Genomic DNA, 21,568 nt, shown 5'->3' on the forward strand with positions numbered 1-21,568 from the left:
GACACAGCAGTGCTGCAATCAAAGCCAAAACAGTCTAGAATACACGAGCATGGTTTTTTTGCGAGGTATGCACTTACAAGTGAAGCAGGACACATTTCAAAAACACGAAAACAAATGATTTTCACATAAGAGCACTCTATTTTCACTCTTATTTGCATGGAAATATAGTAAAAATTCATTTTATTGCAACATATTATTCAATAGATGCATTTTTTCTGTAGAATTAGGTCAGGATTTTGACGATCACGAACATGACGATCCGGAACACGAGGAAGGTTCTACTTCAGGAGTTTCCTCTACTATTAATTCTGTAAGATCTCAGCATGGAGCTCAAGCATTTAATTGTTCCAGATATGTACAACTGCAACAGCAATTAAGCATTCTTGAAGAAGAAAATATGAAGTATGTATATAAGTTTATGTGAAAATAAATTTTTAAGTTTGTGAGGGTGTGTGCTCTCACACATACTCATTCATACACTAACTCTTACAGTTGAACCTTCATATAGTAAACTCCTAAATGAATCCTCCTCATAAACAACAAATAGAAAACCTTTGGGATAAATCATCTCACAAAACTGCTACATGTCATTACTTTGTGACTTTCAAACTCTCAAGCACAGACTTGTATATAGACCATCTTATTATATATAATTTTTCAGTTTAATCTCATACTTGATGACGTGTCAATTTTACAGACAAACAAATGATGGCATTACACTCAAACCTGTTTTTGTGTGGTATACCAATTTGATTGAAATTCATATACTGTACAAAAAAAATTGCACAAATAAAAAATCGCACAAAAACAGGCTTTGAGTGTAAATTAAAGCATGACTGTGTTGTGTATGTATTTATAAATATATATAAAAACATAGAAAATATACTTTACAATATTAAATTCACAGAAGCAATCACAAAATCTTTGTGTCTTCTTTTAACGTCCTTTTAATTATAATTATATTTTTTATAGAAAATATAGCTAAAATTGTATTTAAGTAAGATATTTTGATTCGAAATTTGTTAGAAATAATAGTTCTCTTTCAACAATAAAAATGAATATGATAGCCAAGGACTTAGTAATTTAAGTATTAAATTAGCCATACTAAAAAAAGTTTAATTAAAATTTTGTTTCATGCAAATGGAATGATATAATCAATTGTCCGGTGACATTTTCGATTATATTTATAAAACAAATAAATAAATAAATATTTAAATTGATAGATTATGGATTAAAATGGACTGATACCAATACACAAAAATATTTATAGATATCTATCTGTCTATCTATCTACAGTAATAATTAGTTTAAAAGAGAATTTTACTCTTTTTTGCCCGACTTCAAAGAAACTCAAGACAGAGAAATGGAAAAAATCGAAGTTAATAATCACTTCTTACTTTATTTAAACTTTTTTTTTATCATTATCATATTAACATATGTTCACAGATTATAAGAATTTATACTCTATTGTATAAGATGACAATGGATAAAAATATGTGATACTATTCCCTAGCTTAGTTTGACAATGGGTAGTTTATTCTATTCTGGAAATTGCATTGCCTAAGACACACAGTTCTATAGGAAGGAGCAATCTTATAATTATGTAAATATCTGCCTTTTTATTATCAGTATTTGGCACTGATGTTACATAAATATAGAAATTAAGTTCAGACTTTACAGAAATGCAGTATCTAGTAGCAGTATTATTTTTATCTGCATTTAAAAAATGTACTTTATTTTAAAATGCTTAATTTAATTTAAAATAATTTTAAAATCCTTAAATATATACATCCAGTTTCATTATTAAATAGTTTGTAGTAAGTTTGCAAACATTTTGATGATGATATATATAAATTTCAATTCCTTTCTGTTTTTGTTTTTATTTTTTGACAGATTGATGCAAGAATTAGTTGAGAGTCAAGTAGCTTATCAAGATTTGTTAAAACATACTTTAAATGACAAAAAAAATCAAATGATGTTATTACAGAAGAGGTACGCATTCTATATTATTTCTTCACTAATTAACATGCAAAGAAATTTAATTGTTTTCTTCTTTATAGGATATATCCTAATGAAGTTGATACGGCAGCTTGTCTCGCTGATAGGCAATTAATACCTTCGGGTAATAATTTTTTCTCTTTCTTGTAAATATCAAGTTGAATTTTCATTATTGTATAAAAACTAGTAAAGAAATTATCGTATAAATTATTAAATTCATTGTATTAACAATATGATCTTCCTTAATACATTCAGAAATGTAAATATTAACAGAAATTAAAATGCTTTGTTTTTCTTTAAGCCTGATTAACTGAATAATTTTGAGAATTTATAACAACGATTCAACTGATAAATTTAGTCTTAAAAATAAAGAGTAACATCACCATCTGAAGTAAATAATGCAAAAATTCTGAATTGTTTCAATAACATCTCAATCTATCAGTTATAACACTGATAATATATTAGTGGGTGAAAACATGATACAAGTATTCCTGTCAGAAGTTTGAGGAGATTCTAAAGAATGTGCGAGTCCATTACATCTCGCAAATCACATGTAAATTTACAGAAATAGGATTTGTCTCTCAAAATCCAAGCATTACAGTATTTAGGTTTTGTTTTTGAATTACCATTCATTAACAATTATCTAGCATAGATTTTTCTAGGTTAAATAATGACAAACTATTTACAAATACAAAATAAACATAATTGTTAGTTGGTAGATGACTCGATATAAGATTGGTGTGTGATCCTCATAGACTTTTACATATTGTACTGTACATAAGCATACTCTGAAGTTCATATTATTTCATTATCCTTGAACATAAATTATTCATATTGAATTAATTCAAATAAGTAACATTTAGCATAATTATGTATTTAAATGCACGCTTTTCTAATTTCAGTCACCGTGAGTGGGGAAAATTCCGGAGACGAGGAACTGACAGACTGGTTACGCAGCTTATCTTTAGACGAAGACAGTATTAAAAAGGTTAGTTTCTATTTTATTTAGAAACGAATAAACAACAACTCTGACCAATTACGTTCTCGGTTACAGTTCATAGAAGAAGATTACACAAAAGACGATGTTCTGAACTTAATGAGTAGAGAAGATTTAAGGAGATTGGGCTTGAAGTATGTATTTATTTTTAAATGTTTAGAATATTAAGTATTGTTTGTTTACTGAGAGGAATTTCTTTGGTTTCAGAGGTGGGATGGAACTGAGGGTATGGAAAGCCATTTCTAATCATCGCGAAGGAAAGACCTAGCACGATGCTGCCTTTGTAATTTTGCCTTACTACTATTGCTAACGATAAAGAGTGACACATATAGAAAAAATTAATTAACCCTTTTCCAAAAAATGTAAAAAAAAGGACAGCGAGGCAGCTCCACGTTCGTTTGCTCATTACATTTCTACGGGACAGACTATTTTCCGCAGATAATCCGAAAGGAAACATTATATATCCAAAGAGTGTGCGTTTTCCCGGATGTAAATTTTAAAAACAGATTCCGCACCACACAATGACACCTTTTGTTTTAATAGAGTTTAATCGCTTGGCAAGATCTCCAGATTGAAATACCAAAGGAACTACTGCCAGAAAAGTTTGAAAATCCTTAACGATTAACACATTCTTCCCACACAAATTGGAGTTTGTAAGCTCAAATAATATATGCAAGCGATTAGACGAGTACAAAAGGAGTTCACGGTTTTTTTCTCTTGCTAACTACTTTGCCGGATGCAAAATGATGCCCAAACTGTTGGAGTGGAGAGAAAACGAGGCAAATTTCCACAAGTAATCCATTTTTAACTGTAAAAATTCAATTTAAGAACACAAACAAGATCATTTTATGTTTTACATTTCTTGGAATAGTAGTATTAATTAATTAAGAGGAAACAAACACAACAAAACCTAATTTTTCAACATGCATCCTGTTTTATAACTTATAATTTTAGTAAATTTGTGCACAGAAATAAAATTTTGCCCCGTTTTCTTCTACAATTCGAGACAGATATTTAAAGAATGCAATTTTTTTTTTGTCGAAAATGTCAAGAAATCTTAAGTACAAATACATAAACAATGACTTAAAATTCATTAAAAAGTATTTCCGTACTTTGCCTAAGAGATTTCTGGAGAAAATTGGCGATTTGGACTCACTGTCTCGTGAAGCTGCGACACTTGAAAATTCGTCTTAAGAACGTAACGAAATTTTGTCGTCTGCGCTAAAAGTCGGCTGTCTCCTACACAATATACACACGCCCGTAGTCGAAATTTGGGGATTGTAGATAACGTGTCGGTTGGCCCAACGTTCTATGCAACAAACGATGCAATTGGCTTAAAAGTGTGCTACTTAACCGATTCCCATTTATATTTTCTACGAAGAACCGTTACCGGGACAATTATCGCGAATTATACTAATGCCTAGTGTACAGATAACTAATATCTCTTGTATTTTGAATCAAAATGATGCGCGTGTAAACCCGAAATAACAAAATAAACGGCTTTGTTTCTTTATTCTGTCTCATTTTTTCAATAATAAACGGAGTTCGGATCGAACCGAATCGGGTCATTTGACTCACAACGTGCTCGCAGCCTCATTGGGCTGTATTTTACCATAGCTCGGTTTTCTATTGGGATTTTACACCCCATACTATTCGAACACTAGAAGAAAAATGCCATTGGAAATAACTTTGGGCTAATGTTATCCCAAAGATACACTACGAGTGAAACCACTTCGAGTTTTTGTATACTCGGGACGCGCTACGATTCAAATAGATATCAATATTACGCGAATCTGACGACATTCGCGTAATATTGCGCAAGGTAAGCATGGGGTAGCGTCGCAGCTCCGATACTCTCTACTTGATATATGCCCGATCTGTGGAACATCCCGCCGAATGTAACGGGATTCTATACGTAGAAGACCTTAATAACGACGAGCCCTCATCAACAGACTGCAGCAACCAGAGTAGAAAAGCCTCTCGACTCTATGGAACACCGGGCTTCAACGTGGAGCCTCCATTTCTGGGCACAAAAAAGCCCCGGAGTCACCGTCCTCCCCTTGTTTTGATTCTAACCACAGGTACCAACTCCAGAACCTGAGGATCTTGGATATGCACTTCCACCATAACTTCACCTGGAACACGCGCCTGACCTTCATACATACGAAATTGGCCCGAGTGACCTTTTTTCTGATATATTTTGCAACACAGGAATGGAACCCGGACCAAAGATCTGCCGAAACTAGTGAAATCGGCACTAAGCCCGATGGCTTCTTTCGACTCCCCCAAGAAAACAATGATTCGTCATTTATGATCTGTACAGACAATGAACAACAGATAATTTGGAGGCTCCGATTATACTACGTGTTAGTGTTTTACAGCACGTACAGTACAAAGAAAAACTAAAACCGAGGTAACACATTACATTTAATACTAATTAGCGTTACTGTATTTTATAATAATATAAAACTATATTGTACGAAATAATACTTTTTTTCCGTGTTTTCTCACGATTTACACTAGCTGCGCGTAGCTTTAAATACAAAATTTAACTCGATTTAACATGTAAGAAAATTACTAACCGCTGTTAAAATTAATCGATAGAACAGCGCAGAAAACTACAACGACGCATTTAAAGCAGAACTTACTCCACGATAGACTTGCTCCTCGCAAAGAAATCTCAAGATGGCGTCCGATTTACCATCGATTTCGAAGGCAAGATCCACGCAAGTGTAAATCATGTCGGCGGCCTGAAACAATATACGTGTAAGAAAACATTTGACGTATTTTCCCGTGGAAGTGTGTCGACGGTACTTACTTTCTTGAAGACTTCTGGACTGCCATTAATGGTGCATTCCAGGAAACGAAGGGAGTAGTTTTCTGGAATGGCTGAAAGTAAGTTAAGAATGGATTTAATTTCGTGTTGTTTTGGAATGGAAACGAAGAAATAACCTTACAGCCTGTACGTATTCTTCTTCGTGAAATCCTCGAACCCCAAAGACAAGGCCAAAAGAAACAGTACTGCCAGTGCCTTCATGATGCTCCTATCTTCGATTCTACTTCTAAATTAAATTCTCCTCTTACAAAAAATAAGTTTTTTTTAAAAAAAAGGAAACAGAGGATGTAATTAATGATTTGCTCTTCCTAATCTTAAAAAAATGTAGGAAGGAAGGAGATATAATCATTGGGAACGAAACTTCTTACATAAGACTATAAAAAATATTTGGAGTTAAAAAATAAATAACACTGTACACCAATTTACCTCAATTATTTACGATAAAATTACCAGCGGGGATAAAATGACCCCCCAAATTTTAACATTTTTGGACTCAGGACATCTTGAGACATCGAGAAATGTAAAAATTTCGGGTGGGGGGATTTGTGTGTGTATGGATGTTAGTGTGTTTGGGGGAAACGAATTTGTTTACCTTGTTTAAAGTTTAATAACTCCCGTGTTTTTTGTCATAAATCTCTGGACTTTTGCAGAGAGGTTTATTTATTAGGGGAATCGATGCTATTAAATTTTGGTGGTTTTGGTCGAGAGGGTGGGAAATAAAGGGGGTCGCGTCTATCTTCCGTAGGGTCGGACTGTTAGTGACGATTTTACTCGTTATTAGCGTTTACAATTTTTTTATGAAACCCATCCCTACCCTCAAGCTTTTAGCCGTTTTATAATAGTAAAAAATATGAAAAGTCTTTTTTTATTATGTGACAACAGATGACGCCACCAAAATTTTAAATGTTGCCAGGAAAGTTTAGCAACTCGTTGCTGGTTTATTTTGATAATTTATTACAATTAATTTGTTTTGCTTTTTTTGGTGTATTTCATTAAATTTCAAATAATTATTCGAGAGAAGCGTGCAGTTTCACCTGAGGCAAAAGAACAAATTTTCGTTCCTATTGTATAATAAATTTTATTTATTTATTTGATATTTATTAGAAGTAAAAAAAAAAACTATTTTCCTCTCAAAATCATTATTATTAAAAACATTTAACAACGAGTTGCATAACTTTTTCCGCTTTTATGAAATTTTATTTTGAAAATAATATTTGTATTATTTATTAATCAAAATAAACAACAAAAGTTGTATGTGGCGCCATCTGTTATAAAAATTTTATAACAAAATTTCGTATGTTTTTAATTATAAAATAATTAAAGACTTAATTTTAAGGGTAGAAATGAGTTTTATAAAACACTGGTAATTGCTAACAACAAGTAAAATCTTTATTAAATCGATTCATTGCGAGATACGACACGTTACCACTCCCAATCTCTCCATCCTCTGGACCTTCACAACCAAAATTTAATAGCATCAATTTTCAGTCGAATGGGATGCTTTTAAGTTAATTCGCATTTGCTGTACTTTAGAGCTACGGTAAAATCTTAATTAAAAACGCGATAAAAAAAAAAGGCAAGACGTGATACAAGTCAGCCTGTAAGGCAATTTAATTCAATAGCTTTATTGAATTAGATGTGTATCTCCACTTTACAAGAAGGTGGTTTCTTTGCAATCAATACAGACAGTGACGAGTATATGGCACTCAGAATCTGTAAAATTATCTATTTACTACGATTCTTCCAATAAAATACATTTGTAAACTATAAAGGCAATTATAAATGATGTTCTTACAAGTTTATTAAAGTCCAACAGAATATATTGAAGGAACTTACTCGAATGAAGAAGTCCTTTTTAATATAAAACAATCCGCCGATGCTTACTCCAAATGGAGTCTTACCAAATCTTTTCATAAAGTTCAGCATCTTTAAAAAAGAAAAAGAAAGTTTAATAATAATAAATTTACAGACCGATAGGAAGAATTTGAATGTATTTCTATTACCTTCATTTTGGTATCTAACAGAACACAATTTATGGATTTCAATGAAATTTCCGTAATCTTAAAGAATTAAAATAATTATCTATTGTATAACGTGATAAACATTTTTTTTTTTCATTACGGGAAATTGGGCACTTGTTAATTATGTTGGAAACATCTTTTCAGTCGTTTATCACGTTAATCCACTTATAAATTAGAATATTTACTGAATAACACACGATAGGTTAAGATTTAACTTACCAAAGATGTGAAACGAGACAATTGAAAAGATACAAACATAATTACAACCAGAAGTGTCAAAGTAATAGAAAGTGCAAGACGCATTACACCATCGAGTCCAAAGAAAACAACTGCGCAGAAGAAGAAACTCGTCTGAGACACTGCATAACAATACAGAGCGGGAAAGCATATTTCAAAAACTAAGTTCACTTCTTGAATATAAGTCCATAAATCCCCATGAATCCCAATCAATCGTTCAATTTTATTCTTTAGAAAACTTTCCTCTTTTTTTAACTCGTCGACTGCATCAGATAAATTCTTGAATTTCTTTGACGCCACCACGCCACCTATAACAAGTATACAACAATCTAATTGTCCGTTTGCATAAATGCATGCTAATGTGATATTCAGATTACAGAATGCCAGTTCAAACTCGGAATTAGTCATTTCTTCTAAAGTAGGATACAGAAATAAGTTAACTACAGTAACAAATGGAATCGTTGAAATAAATAAAAGGGCAAGTCCGGCTACAAAAATTATTTGAATACCATCGGCCATTTTTTCCTCTCCTTCGTAGTCGCTAGGAAAATAAAGCCTCTTCCTTTTAAAGAAACTGAATTGAAAAGATACAAAAATATAATACGTAATTAAAATAAATTTTATGAGTATTTTTGTTGGGGAGCATTCGGATCTATTCGATACACACCAAATTGTCTGTTACTTCTTGACTAGTTAGTATTATGTTATCCCACATAAACATCTCTATAGCTGTTTGGTACAAAGGATGTAACTTTGACAGATATTTCCATTTTTTTTTCTTTTGGCAGACTTCTTACAATCGCAATACATCATTGTAATCCCAAATATTTCTAGTGATCAGAGGACCGGTCGTAGAAAGCAGACAATGCACAAACTACCATTTCGTGTGACTCGAATACACGTTTTGATCTTATCTAACGAATGACCTAATGTAAATGCGAGAAATGTTAGATCAGGATGCGGTTTTAGTACAGCGGTTGTATTGCATCGTATCTCGCTAAATATAACAAATGTAGGTTTTACTTAAAGAGAAAATGTTTTTGAATAAGATATTACACAAACGATTGACTTTAGTTACGTATTACACTCAGCCGATCGAGACTAGTAACATTTACTAGTAAATGTATTGTAATGTAAACTTTGGTTTCAACTTGTTAAAATATTTCTAAGAGGTAATAAGGATTAATTATTTGAAGACAAAGTCCTTCCTAAAATAAGGAACCACCATTTATTGTGTTCTGGACATTACATTTTTGGCGACTGACCTTTCCTTTGAGGCTACTGGCCGCCAAACATTCCTTTAAAAAACACAAATATAAAGTGATTAAAAATATAAACATTTTTAAAAAGCAGTTACTGGTGATATGCGGACGTCTTCTATTCTCCCATCATACCTTCTTGGGGTCGTTTCGGCTTTTATCTACAACGAAATAGGCGCTGGTAAAATGTAGATGAGAAAAGCTACCCCCTGGTGACGATACTTTAGAAATATTTTTGTAAATCTTCGTCCGATGGCGATACACAGGTAATAAGGAGTTAATAATGGTCGGAAACGAAAGAAGCGTCGCATTTTCCCAACAAAAGTAGACAAGGAAAACCTGGCAGTAAGTGCAAGAGACTGATATGTAGTAACAGGGCCGGCGTGACCTTTTGCGGGGCCCGGTTCAAAAATTGTGCGGGACCGGAATACATTCAAATCCTATACTTAAATTTCACAATAAGAAATTATTAATTATAAGTACAAAGGATGTTACATATATTTTTGTAAAATGAATATTACATGATTTTTCTGGCTATTTTCGCCGCAAAATCTTTGATTACGTCTTCAAAATTGATTAAGTTTGCTACTTCGCTTTCTATTGAAAAAATAGACAGAGTTGTAAATCGGTCTTGGCTTATCGACGACCGACGATAATTTTTGATTAGTCCAACGTTGAAGACGGTAACAATGGGATAGCCAGATGCGCCTTTATTTAAGATATTCACGCCCAAAATAAGACTACGTGTGAAAATTGTTTTTAAATATTATTTATTACTACATACTAGACTAAATAAAAAGTAAAAATAAAAATAAAAAATGTTTACCTTTAAATTTTAGCTTCCAGGATATAAAGACTTTATGGACATACACTGAACTTTGATTTTTGTCACGCCTTCAAACTGAATCATCGCTACTAAAAAAATGTTTTCCATCTGTTTACGGTATTATAATTCTGTTAAAAGTTAATCAAAATTGGCGTTTTCTAATTAGGTAATTACCTTAACACTTAATGTCCTCCGCACCCGTGTTGCAGTCGTGCCAACGTTTGATGACAACATTTAAAAGCGAGGTTGAGGCCGAAGTTTTAAACGCGAAAACGTGTACGTCGGACGTTCGGCGCCGCTTTCCTGTAAGCCTAGAAGTTTGACATGATATTCAGAAAGTCAGTGGAATCGTGCTCGACATTCCAAACGCCATTGTCAAACTTCTAGGCTTACAGGAAAGCGGCCCTCAACGTCCGACGTACACGTTTTCGCGTTTAAAACTTCGGCCTCAACCTCGCTAATGTCAACGTCTGTAATACGCTGCAACGAAATATTTCAATGCAATGAAAATCTTGCACTCGTGTCAGTGTGCAGCAAGTTGTCATCGATTAGTGGATTATGCGATTGCATTTTCCACACACACTCGAATATTCAATCTACTATACAGAGGGTCCTGCAAAATGTCTGATGAGTTTTTGTACACCGCGGGGCCGGGTTCCGGCGAACGCGCTGAACCTCCCTCGCGCCGGCCCTGTGTAGTAAATATAGCATTAGAATGTGTACAAATTGTGCACTATATGCATCATTGTGGACAACAAAGGCATATCAAGACGAATTAACCTTTTGTCAGTTATGTTGTAGACAACAATTTTAGACACCGAAGCGGTGAGCCCGAAGAGGAATTGGAGAATTACTAATTCGAAAGGCATAGCTGAAATAAAGAGAACTGTTTTAGTCTCGGTCTTTGTTAATTGTGCATAATCAAGAAAGACGTGACAGATATTACTAGTCTCACTATTGGAAGAAGAAGCCTTTAAGCATCGTTCACGACTGTTCTATACTAACGCTCTCCAGCCTGACGAAATAGAGTCTGTCTCCTCCATGTTAACTACCGTCCTTCTCCCGAAGGCTTTGTACATTTCTAACCTTTTGAGTTGTTTCTGCCGAGGCACTATTTTCTCTCGATGATGTCTTTTTTCATTAGTAAGAAGTGCGGAAATTGTAGGGTTCTTCTAAAACCCTACAATTTTCCCACTCCTTAGAATTTTGTGCTTACTACATCGGCCTAAACTTCGAAAATTTCATTCGGAAAACTTTGAACTAAAAGAAGGAAAATATAGGGGAGCGCCCGAATGTTGTCGAGGTAGAAAAGTTGCGGGAAATACCTAGTCAAAATCGACAAATGAACTTGCAAGAAATCTCGGGTCGACCTGTTCTGTCGAAACACTCGGAATGGTTTAAACCCACGATGGTTGTTGTCAGCACGCTTTAAGTGAAGAATCAAACTGTATGGTGTATAATATCTTCTGACGTAGGTAAGCAGCTCTAATGTTATTAACCGAAAATTTATTCAAGCGGGTCGTTATTGTTCGGCTTTACACCTGTGAAAGTGTGAACTCTTAATGAAAGGGTTCCCCAGAATTGTAGACCCTCTCTGTACAAATAAAAAGTTAAAAATGAACCAAACCCGTATATTCAACTCTTCACAAGACATTGCCTCCAAAGATGCACCAGTACTACATCTGAGAAGTGTTCCCAAGCTGTATTGTATTTTCGCGTAGTTCCTTCGGGAATTATTTGTCTCGGTTGCCGTGCGGTTGCATTCTAGCAGGCCAATTTGCTTGATATGTAAGATGCTGAGTAAGATCGAATAAGAGAATTGCGCGATTGGTTTTAACGTGAAACTGATGCAAATGGCACATAAGTAACCTCTATGTTTATCAGCTAAACAGGATTCTTAAATTAAAAATGCCCTTTCTTCGTTACCGCAATGCCTCCAACAGGTGGCCTTCTATTATCGGGTGACCGATATGAATATCCTAATTTATCCGTAATTACTAAGATTGTCAACCATTCGATTTGATACCGAAACGTTTGGATCTTGTCCAGTGCCTAATTGAGAGTTCCTTTGATAAGACCTATACAAATGTTTTGTGATAATTTTATAATAATTTAGTTTACACTGATAATTATTATTGTATTATCTCTAAGTTTCTTGACATTGATCCAAGAGAAGGTTTCGTTACCTTTGTTAGTACATTTTTGATGATTCTATGTCGATGTCATTCTGAGCAAGTAGGCACATCTGTCAGTTACATTTTCCCATTGTTAATCAGTCAGGTGCGATATTTAGCTAATAATAAGATTGAAGCGTAGAAGTTAAATAATATCTCTCTCTAATTTTAATGATATCATCGTAGAAGATTTCAATTTGAATAGAAATTCAGACTGAAAACAGATACAAAATCTGATTTCTAGCAGTACTGATGTGTGTTGGCATGATCATCAATGACTATAATTCGGGATAAAGACATAATTTCTTTAAACATAACTTCTTTTAATGTTTATTACTTTTCAAATAAAAAATGATTAAATTTCTCCTTCTGATGGAATGATTATTCACTGATTACTCTGATGAATAGAGAATTAATTGTCACTGAAAGATTAATTAGTGGAGGAGCCAATTAGTACGATTAATGATTAGTACACAATTAATCAGTGTATAAAATTGATTAAAATTTGATCGATATTTTAATGTGTGTCCATATAGAGTGAAGTTAATATACATTTTCTTCGTATTAACAGATCGATTAATTATTTTATTAACAAGTAAGCGCAATTTTCACATACCCGTGTTTCTAAGGGCAACAAACAAGTTTGATTAAAATATCAATTGCCATTGAATTTCTTTATCAATCTATCATCTCAAGTACTCCAGAAATCCTCACTGCAAGATTATAATCTCAAACAAAAAGGAAATTAATATCTTAATGAAGGCATTTTCGCTCTGTTGTGTAGAAACTACAGATTTTAAACTAACATATTTTACTGTGTAAATGTTTTAATAATTTAATTTGTTTAACTGTGATCAATGTGTAAAGATCCTACAACGGCAATATCGTTTTCTTTATCACATTCGAGATAAGATCAATTCAATGACCTACTATCAATGTGTTAATGGTTTGTTTATTATCTGTCGTCGTATTTTCGCGCACACCCACCAAGTAACAGAGTTACGGAAAAGGCAATTCCGAATCTCCAGTAGGCCGAGAAGACCACGTCCCGTTTGAAGGTAAAAAAATAATAAATTCTTAATTAATGTTTTAACAATTTAGTTCACTTGTATAACACCTAAATAGTAGTTGGTTTCTAATTGACACTTATCGTGGAAAACACCCGGAGTGTAGGCGGATCGCCTGAATATTGCGTGGTCTTATTTCGTCAGTCCGATTAAGGAGGACACGGGTTCGAGTCCCGTTCAATAATTTTTCATGCCTTATCCATTCCGGTACGTTTCGATATAACTCTGTTTTTACTTTCAGATAAATATGGAAGGAACAGCCAAAGATTACGATACATTGTGTGGGATTAAGCACTATCCTTACACGCAATCAGCTTTAGATTCGCACTTTCCCAGCATGGAATGGTCCGACGAAGATGTTATTCTGGATATTGGGTGCGGTCCGGGTAGAATCACCAAAAACATTCTCTTACCAAAATGTCCAAAATTAAAGAAAATCGTTGCCATCGACATAGATCCTAATTACATCGAGTATGCCGGAAAGACTTATTTCCACGAGAAAATTGAATATAAGACACAGAATATCCTGGAAAAGTAAGTTAACTTTGTTTTACGTTACAGAAGAAACAATGGAATTGGACAGAATCAACAATTGTATATATGATTTGTTTGCAGACTGGACCCCGAAGAAGTCGGAAAATACGATAAAGTTGTATCCTTCCACGCGTTTCATCTTATACCCGATTACGAAAAACTCTTTAGTGTTATATCTTCGCTTTTGAAGCCCGGAGGACACTTCTTTTTCATTATAATTTCTAACTTTCGAATATTCTCGATAATTCGCGACTTGAGTACCGATAAAGAATGGACAAAACACATAAAGGTATCGAGATTTCCATTTAAATTATTGTAACATGACTTAAATTCTATTCAAAAATAATATTTAATTGCAGGCCGAAGACTTGCTCGCCTTGTTGCCACCGACTGTATTTTGGGAGGACGTAGAAACTGAATTTAAAAATTTTGTTTCCAAGTTTGATTTGCGAGTGACAAATATTAAGTGCCATACTTTAAAGTCGTCATATCCAAACAAGAAACATTGTCTGGGTAAACCTTTTTCTTATTGTTCTTAATAAAAGAAAAAAATTATTCAAATATTACATCTTTTAATACTAGATTAAATTATAGAATATAAGTTCGTCCTGGGTTCGAGAAGTTAAATTAAACTTAAAATTTTCTCAATTTATTTTCTCTTTTAGATATGACATTAGCGCTGTTTCCTAGAACAATCTTCGAAAACTTGGAACCAGAGGTCAAAGATTACCTTTGGAAACAGGCGCAACCCACAGTTTTCAAACATTCTACTCAAGAAGAAAATGGCGAAATTTCCGTTTCATTTGAAGTTTTACAGGTCTCGGGAAAAAAGGAAACATAATTACATTTATAATCTCTACTTGTTTAGAATGGGTTCGGCGACAGGATATATTAAAATTGAATCACTAAAGCAAAACAGATGGAAGATTATTTGTTTTGTAATTAAAAGTAATACAACTTTAACATTGTTTTTTAAGAGTTAACGCCAGGGAATTGAATATTTCATTTACTAATTGTGTAAAATTGTTGCGAATAACTAGCTCAAATCATTTTAAAAATACGAATAATAGGAACTAGTCAAGAATAATTGGTTTTAGTTCCATTTTCCTATAAAATCTACTCGCCCTGGCAGATTGTCCTTGTGTTGCTGTGCTTCGTTCCATCGATCCAATCGACCAAAACAGAATTCCCAGGATGCTTCAAAAATATATTCATATTAATATGAAATTAACTTGTTTTGACGGACTTTTAGTGACAAGTTGTCTTCTACGTACTGTACCATCACGTGCGACAAATTCACGATCCGAATGTAGTTTTCCAGAAAACTCTTCTCTCTGCTGCTGTGACTGGGCATCTTTCTCCATATAAATGTAAACATTTTTTTTTCATAACCGTGTGTAAAAATTGTTTGAAAATAAAACATAAAAGTTGAAATAAAAAACTATTTTACTGCAGAAATGAATAATGTAAATCGAATTATCGTAATTCGCGTTTATTGTACGCATGTAATACACGTGTACAATAATTGATGCAAATGGATTGCACATTGAACAAATGTTGTGAATAAAAACCTTTTGCGTGTTTTCGTTTTGTTTTTCTTGTTCTTAATTCGCCATTTTTTCACCTAGTGGTAAAAATTCGAACTAAATATTGTTTTTGCATTTTTCTTTTCCCCATGGTTCATATAACATATATACCAAGTTTCATCAAAATACGTCCACGAGAATGGGCTCTAGACAGGTCTGAGTAGGGCAACTTCAATTATAACCACCCTGTATAATGTACAGTAGAACCTGCGTAAATCAGAATCGCACCGTACCGAATATTTTATATATGCATATTCGTAAAGCTTCTATGGGATTCACATGTAGTGCTATAACCTTCAAACAAGACTTCTTGTGTTATTACTGAATTATACTCTTTTATCCAATTACAAGATTATATGTTCCAGACAATGAAAGATATTTTGGCTAATTATTTATGTAATGTAATGAATTATTTGTTGTACTTATGTTTAGTGATTCGCTTTTAAAATGATTTTTTTTTATTTTTTGATTATTTCACCCCAATGGGAACAATGGAAGGTTCTTTGCCCACGTCTGATCATACTTATGGCAAACTTCACTGAGGGAAGAATCGAATGGTGAGAGTCGGAGCCAGCCATTTTCCGGACAGACAGCTGTACTGATTTACCGTAAAGTATTAAATACGAAGATGTATTAAATATTGGGCTGCAATTTGAAAAAAAAATTGTAGACTTACAAATTCCAACTGTGTGTCTGTCCTTCCTTAATCTCGAGAACTCAGTTAGATAAGTGAAAGTGGAGATCAGATATGGAAATATTAGGGATAGGAGGGCCAAATTAACAATATATACACTTCCGGCTCAAACCGAAAGTCACATTACTTCAATTCAAAATTTTCTCCAGAACAGAGTTAGATAGATGACCGGCACGACTCTATTGTTAACGGGAACATATGATATACAGGGTCAAAACACTACTAAAATTGAAAGAATATATTTTAAATTAAAAAACTTTAAAAAATATGATTAAAAATCGCAGCCAGGCATTGTAACCGTGTCACAATAAAATAATTGTTGGTTTATTTTAAAAAGTGGAAATCTTTCGAAACTTTTTTATTTAAAAATATTTTTATTAAAAATAAAATACAGAATATACATAACAGCAGTTTTTAAGTAAAATATCGGGATAAAAAAATACGACAAACAATTTTTTGGGTTCTCTCGGATTATTTAAATCACGTTGATGAACCACGCTGCGGTCAGCTCCAATCTAAATATAATTGTGGCTGGCAATATAAGCTTGACAATGCTTTTGCTTTATTCTAGTGATTATTCAAGTGCGTTTTCATATTTAACCAATTCTAGAATTTATTCTAAAATGATTAAAGTCGTTTTTATTCATTAAATGTCTTTCATTCCCGATATTTGCATAACTTTATAAGTAAATAACATGCCACCCTTTTCATCTCGGGGGCAATATTTGAGAACTGTTTGTTCAGCCTGATTCCAAAGGCAATTTTTCGCATCTGGATCCAAGTTTTTTGTAGTCGCTTTGGGCAATATCGTCAAAAGTGAATCTAAAATAACAAATAAAGTATATTTTCTTTTAATTAAAATTAAAAATTATATAAATGCACTAGAAAGAAAAAAACTACACATATCCCTTAATTTTCTTCCTTTTCAACTGGGATAAGGCAACGTAACATAAGGGCACTGTGCCAAGGAGAAGGTTCCTTGCGCCAGAGCTTTCTATGGAAAACTGGCCCCTATTTAAGCGTTTAAATACGTGAAAAAAATCCCAAAACTTCTCCCTCATCGACCGAATGAGGGGGAAACCCGCGATCAACTACCAGTGTTCAGTTTAGTTTATTGTTAAGAGGCGATATCTGAATCTTTTGCGATATAATTGCCAACGAAAAAACCACTATAAAATAATACATTGAAACCTATTTGAAACGGACACTACAAAACGAAAGATTAAATGCCAAACTCAGAGTAGAAAGATTTCCTACATTAAATGCCATTAGAAGCCGGAAAGCTGTCTAGCGCGGAAACAGATAATGACAAAGATCAATTACAAGTTGTTATTGATGTGTAATGGAAGAATTAAGGGCATAGATCTTGATCGATGTCTCTGTGAGAAAAGTTGAAGTCTGTCACAGGTTTCTGCTTTGTTGATTAACATTATACCTTTATGCATCGACCAGTGGCAGAGTGGATAAAACTACGAACACTGGTTGTTAGACAATGGACTGTCCGCGTGGACGTTTGCAGGGGGTTTCTTCACGTTTGTAACATTTAAATAGGGTAGAGTTTATCATTTAAAGAGCGTTCAGTCTTAAACAGGTTTAAATCTTAAACAGATCTACTTATGTATTTCCGAAGTAGTAAAGTAATTTACCCAAGAAATGCTGTTTATCGGAAACAGATGTACTCAAATCGTCACATTGACTTTTAGTCACTTGCAAACCAAACTTGGAAACAAATTCTTTGAATTCGCTTTCTGCATCTTTCCAGTTCTCTGTCGGTGGAATTACGGCAAGAATATCTTCTTTCTGAAATCAAAAGTTAATTTACATCTTGTAAAACTATTAAATAATTACAAACATGTGTAATACCTTTATGTGCTTCGTCCATTCTTCGTTGGTACTCAAATCGCGCAAGATGGAAAAAGCCGGGTTCTTAACAATACTAATGAATAGAAAATATCCTCCAGGCTTCAAAACAGAAGATACAACGGAAAACAATTTTTCGAAGTCGGGTATGTGATGTAAGGCGTAGAAAGATACAACTTTATCATACGAGTATTTTCCAACTTCCGTATCCAATCTGAAAGTCATACGATATATCAGAGCATCCGTATCGCTTACTAATAAAATTTCTTGCCAGGTGAGATATCTTAAAATAGTTTTGCATCAATCACCCCAATACATAAAAGGAAACCAGAAATAATCGTAGTATCTCTGTTTCAACTTAGAAAGTGTTGTACGATCTGGCAATGCAAGATATGACAACCTGAAGCCTCCGGGTGAATTTCCTATGGGAAACTGGCTACTATTTAGGTGTTAAATGTTTAAAACATTGCCTATGTCAGGTGTTCCACGTTTTATGAATTTCAAACTTTCTTACCTCTGGAGGATATCTTGCGTCATAAATTCAAGTTTTTCATCGAAATATGTTTTTCTGGCATACTCGATGGAAGTAGGATTTATATCAATGGCAACGATTTTCTTGAACTTTGGACATTTAGGTAGGAGGACAGTTTTGGTCGTTCTTCCACGACCGCAGCCGATTTCCAAAATGACGTCCTGCTCAGACCATTTCATGGCCGAGAAATGCGCATCTATAACAGAATCCACGTACGAAAGAGCAAAGTTCTCGTGTGAACTTTCATGATGGTCGGTTACTTTTTCCATAGTCTCTAAAAGTAAAACAATAGCAAATGAAATAAGTCAAAATAATGCGAATAAACTATATCAAATATGATAATAAAACATAAATTTATTAAGAATCTTACTAATGACGTTTAGAAAAGAAACCTCTATTAAAATTTCTCTATACTATCTAAAAATAAAAGAAAATACGCGGTGATTTTGAAGTCTCGATCCATTTTTGTGAAATGGAAACAAAATAATTTGTTTGCAAGTCGCGTGAAACATGATGACCCAAGAAAAGACGACTGGTGTGGTTAGCGCATGTTTGAGTGGATTAACATACACGGAAGTATAATCAAATCTTCCTGTTCCATAGCCTTCCGAGATCGTGACACTGCTTGATGGTTACATAGTCCACTTCCTCTTCCTACACGTTGCAGTTTCGTCCTTTATGGTGGATTTCCGGAAACGGTGTGCATCGTGTACAGCACATTACCCATTCGCCCGAATTTGGTAACCAAGTCTGATAGGACTGATAGGAACGGACTTTCCGAATTTCTGGGATAAGTTTGTGTGCACTTCCGTTTATGTTAAATCATTGAAACATACCCAAACAACATCGATTCTCTCTTCCTGGATCAGCATGTTTCACACGACCAGCATACAAAAGATTTTGTTACTACAGACTATAATAAACGTACAGTACATAAATAAATAATAGTAAAGAAGTTTTCACACCAAATAATGCTAAATTTAAGCGTCGAATACGATACATAAAAGTTTAAACTCTCAAAAATTTTAATGTCAAAGCCTTTCAGACATCAAATACCAGTACCTTTAACAAAAATAATGTTGAAAACGGTGAAAATAACTCTTATACAGCTTAAACCTGGTAATGTACCAATGGCCGGCGGGTGACTTATACGGTCAATCTCTACCTTCTGGCTGCCCGATATGAAGTACAAAATTCCTGATCTCTGAGAACTTTGTACTTGATTTCATTCGATCAATTAAAATAAAATTTGTTGTATATCTAAAACAATAAATTCGTGTAAAAATTTCCCAACATTTATTAATATAAAATTTTCGGAAATCTGAATAAAAATAATTCCCTAAGATGTTTAATGATATAATATACGGTGGGTGAAAAGTAACTCGGTGTAGAAAAATCGCTATGATATTTGTGAGATTAATGCAATCATAATAAGATTTACATGTCTATGTAAGATACACATATCAATAAATCTTTATATTTCCCGCATCAGTGGTGTCAATGACTGCGGCAGAAATGATGGACGACTGCTTTTCTGTTCAGGAGGGAGCCCGGATTTCCACACGCTGAGGTGTGGAAATCAGTGGTTGCCGTCTTCAGATGGCGGAGTACGGCGAACGGAAGTCGTGTTATAATCCGTCTGAAAACAATCAGGAATTGTCGTTCGAAGCTAATGACAACAGATTTGGTTAAGGACACAGAAAAGTGACGCCGTCCATCTGTATCACGATCCCAGGTGGTTTGAAACTGGTGTCCAGATTAAATAATAAAATAAAAATCCGTATTCCATTTAATAAGGTACAGGCTGAAAAATAGTTGCCAGGTTTGCGTAAGAAATGTAGAAATTATAGCAATTTCTCAATGCCTAGTTACTTTCCACCCATCCTATACGAACAGAGGCAAGATAACACCGCTACATATATTAATATATTGGCAAAGTGCCAAGTGCAGTGACACAACATTATCTAAACCTTACGATCAATACACCTAGATAAAATGAAAAATTATATACTAATTTTAATAAAAGACGCATCGAAAGACTCCTGACAACTAACAATACCCAAATGTAACAAAAACGAAACAAAACAGGCACTTACAATTACAGGAATTCCCGTTCTAAGAGAGCCTGCACTAATGCGTTACGTCACTCTTCGAACACTTAAAAGTTGTGATGTTAATTATGAAAATATAAAATCTGTTTGTGAAGGAAACAATTATAATATCTAATTATGTAAAATAAAGTATAGACATAATAAAAATATTCGATAAAACAGCCTTGATGGATACTTGCTTAACAACGGTGAAATATAGCTATCTAAACGAACCATCGAACACCCTCTAGCGGTTATGATTATTTTAACCTATTTGAACGTAACCTGGAAAAGTATATTTTCTTTAAATAGTGAGTTCGGACAACTTTCTCAGGTATTCGTCACAAGTATTTCTTACGAAACGAGACAGGTGTGCCTTACAACAATGCCATCATAACACGATTGTTCGTCTTTATAAGTGAAGCGTGCAATGCCATAGAGTTGTAATTGCCATTTTTCTCGAAATACGTTTTATTGAAGAAATGAATTTTAAAACGCAATGTTCTCTTCTACAAAAAAATATTGTGACGATAGTGGCACTCTGAGTGGCTATATTTTGAAGATGAATTTATGTGCAAAAAAACGTTTTAAGCGCGAAAGTGCATGCCACGCGACTTTTGGTGCCTAAAACGTTACTTTTACATTTACGTCATTTTCTTATTCCAAATAATTTATAACGCAGTGAGTTTTTACGATTTTATTCTAAAATGGAAATGAATTTTTTGAAGTATGAAATACTCGCACCTAAAAGAAAAAGGAAATGTGCAGAAAAGTGGAAAAAGAACATTCGAAAGAAAGAAAAAAAATAGTGGCTTAAAATACATTTCCGCCATATCACAGAAAGTTAATCTGAGAAA

The 21,568-nt window shown here is 33.8% G+C and overlaps 3 protein-coding genes across 6 annotated transcripts in view; 2 read left to right on the plus strand and 1 right to left on the minus strand.

Moving 5' to 3' along the window:
- The window catches only part of Ask1 (apoptotic signal-regulating kinase 1), a 91,763-nt gene extending 87,255 nt beyond the window's left edge, over positions 1–4,508 (plus strand). For all 4 annotated transcript variants that reach the window (XM_067268929.1, XM_067268926.1, XM_067268941.1 and 1 more), the window contains 6 exons: positions 222–402; positions 1,894–1,992; positions 2,061–2,122; positions 2,901–2,986; positions 3,053–3,129; positions 3,203–4,508. In XM_067268929.1, coding sequence (XP_067125030.1) covers positions 222–402; positions 1,894–1,992; positions 2,061–2,122; positions 2,901–2,986; positions 3,053–3,129; positions 3,203–3,263 — 566 coding nt within the window. In that variant the 3' untranslated portion in view covers positions 3,264–4,508. The remainder of the gene's footprint in view (positions 1–221; positions 403–1,893; positions 1,993–2,060; positions 2,123–2,900; positions 2,987–3,052; positions 3,130–3,202) is intronic.
- An 8,804-nt stretch (positions 4,509–13,312) lies between these two features.
- Positions 13,313–15,000, plus strand: LOC136974208 (juvenile hormone acid O-methyltransferase-like). The gene is made up of 5 exons (XM_067269034.1): positions 13,313–13,406; positions 13,657–13,949; positions 14,031–14,238; positions 14,309–14,462; positions 14,615–15,000. Exons 2-5 carry the CDS (start codon positions 13,663–13,665, stop codon positions 14,788–14,790), a joined length of 825 nt encoding a protein of 274 aa, XP_067125135.1. The 5' UTR covers positions 13,313–13,406; positions 13,657–13,662; the 3' UTR covers positions 14,791–15,000.
- A 1,583-nt stretch (positions 15,001–16,583) lies between these two features.
- On the minus strand, positions 16,584–20,945 carry LOC136974201 (juvenile hormone acid O-methyltransferase-like). Its single transcript, XM_067269022.1, has 6 exons — positions 20,912–20,945; positions 20,718–20,815; positions 18,604–18,895; positions 18,093–18,303; positions 17,876–18,029; positions 16,584–17,051 (listed from the first exon to the last, which is right to left on the minus strand). The coding sequence occupies exons 3-6, from the start codon at positions 18,888–18,890 to the stop codon at positions 16,876–16,878; spliced, it is 828 nt and encodes a 275-aa protein (XP_067125123.1). The 5' UTR covers positions 18,891–18,895; positions 20,718–20,815; positions 20,912–20,945; the 3' UTR covers positions 16,584–16,875.
- Positions 20,946–21,568: the final 623 nt, after the last annotated feature.

This window comes from Centruroides vittatus, unplaced genomic scaffold (assembly GCF_030686945.1).
Source record: "Centruroides vittatus isolate TY-2023 unplaced genomic scaffold, ASM3068694v2 contig_1078, whole genome shotgun sequence".
In the NCBI taxonomy this organism is placed as follows: domain Eukaryota; kingdom Metazoa; phylum Arthropoda; class Arachnida; order Scorpiones; family Buthidae; genus Centruroides; species Centruroides vittatus.

What these genes read in the sequence shown, in the direction of transcription:
- LOC136974208 (XM_067269034.1), top strand. Translation starts at nt 13,663, where the DNA reads ATGGAAGGAACAGCCAAAGATTACGATACATTGTGTGGGATTAAGCAC. An exon ending in ACACAGAATATCCTGGAAAA is followed by an intron (nt 13,950 to 14,030) that starts GTAAGTTAACTT and finishes ATTTGTTTGCAG; the next exon opens with ACTGGACCCCGAAGAAGTCG. An exon ending in AATGGACAAAACACATAAAG is followed by an intron (nt 14,239 to 14,308) that starts GTATCGAGATTT and finishes ATTTAATTGCAG; the next exon opens with GCCGAAGACTTGCTCGCCTT.
- LOC136974201 (XM_067269022.1), bottom strand. Translation starts at nt 18,890, where the DNA reads ATGGAAAAAGTAACCGACCATCATGAAAGTTCACACGAGAACTTTGCT. An exon ending in ACGCAAGATATCCTCCAGAG is followed by an intron (nt 18,304 to 18,603) that starts GTAAGAAAGTTT and finishes TATGACTTTCAG; the next exon opens with ATTGGATACGGAAGTTGGAA. An exon ending in AATGGACGAAGCACATAAAG is followed by an intron (nt 18,030 to 18,092) that starts GTATTACACATG and finishes TTTTGATTTCAG; the next exon opens with AAAGAAGATATTCTTGCCGT.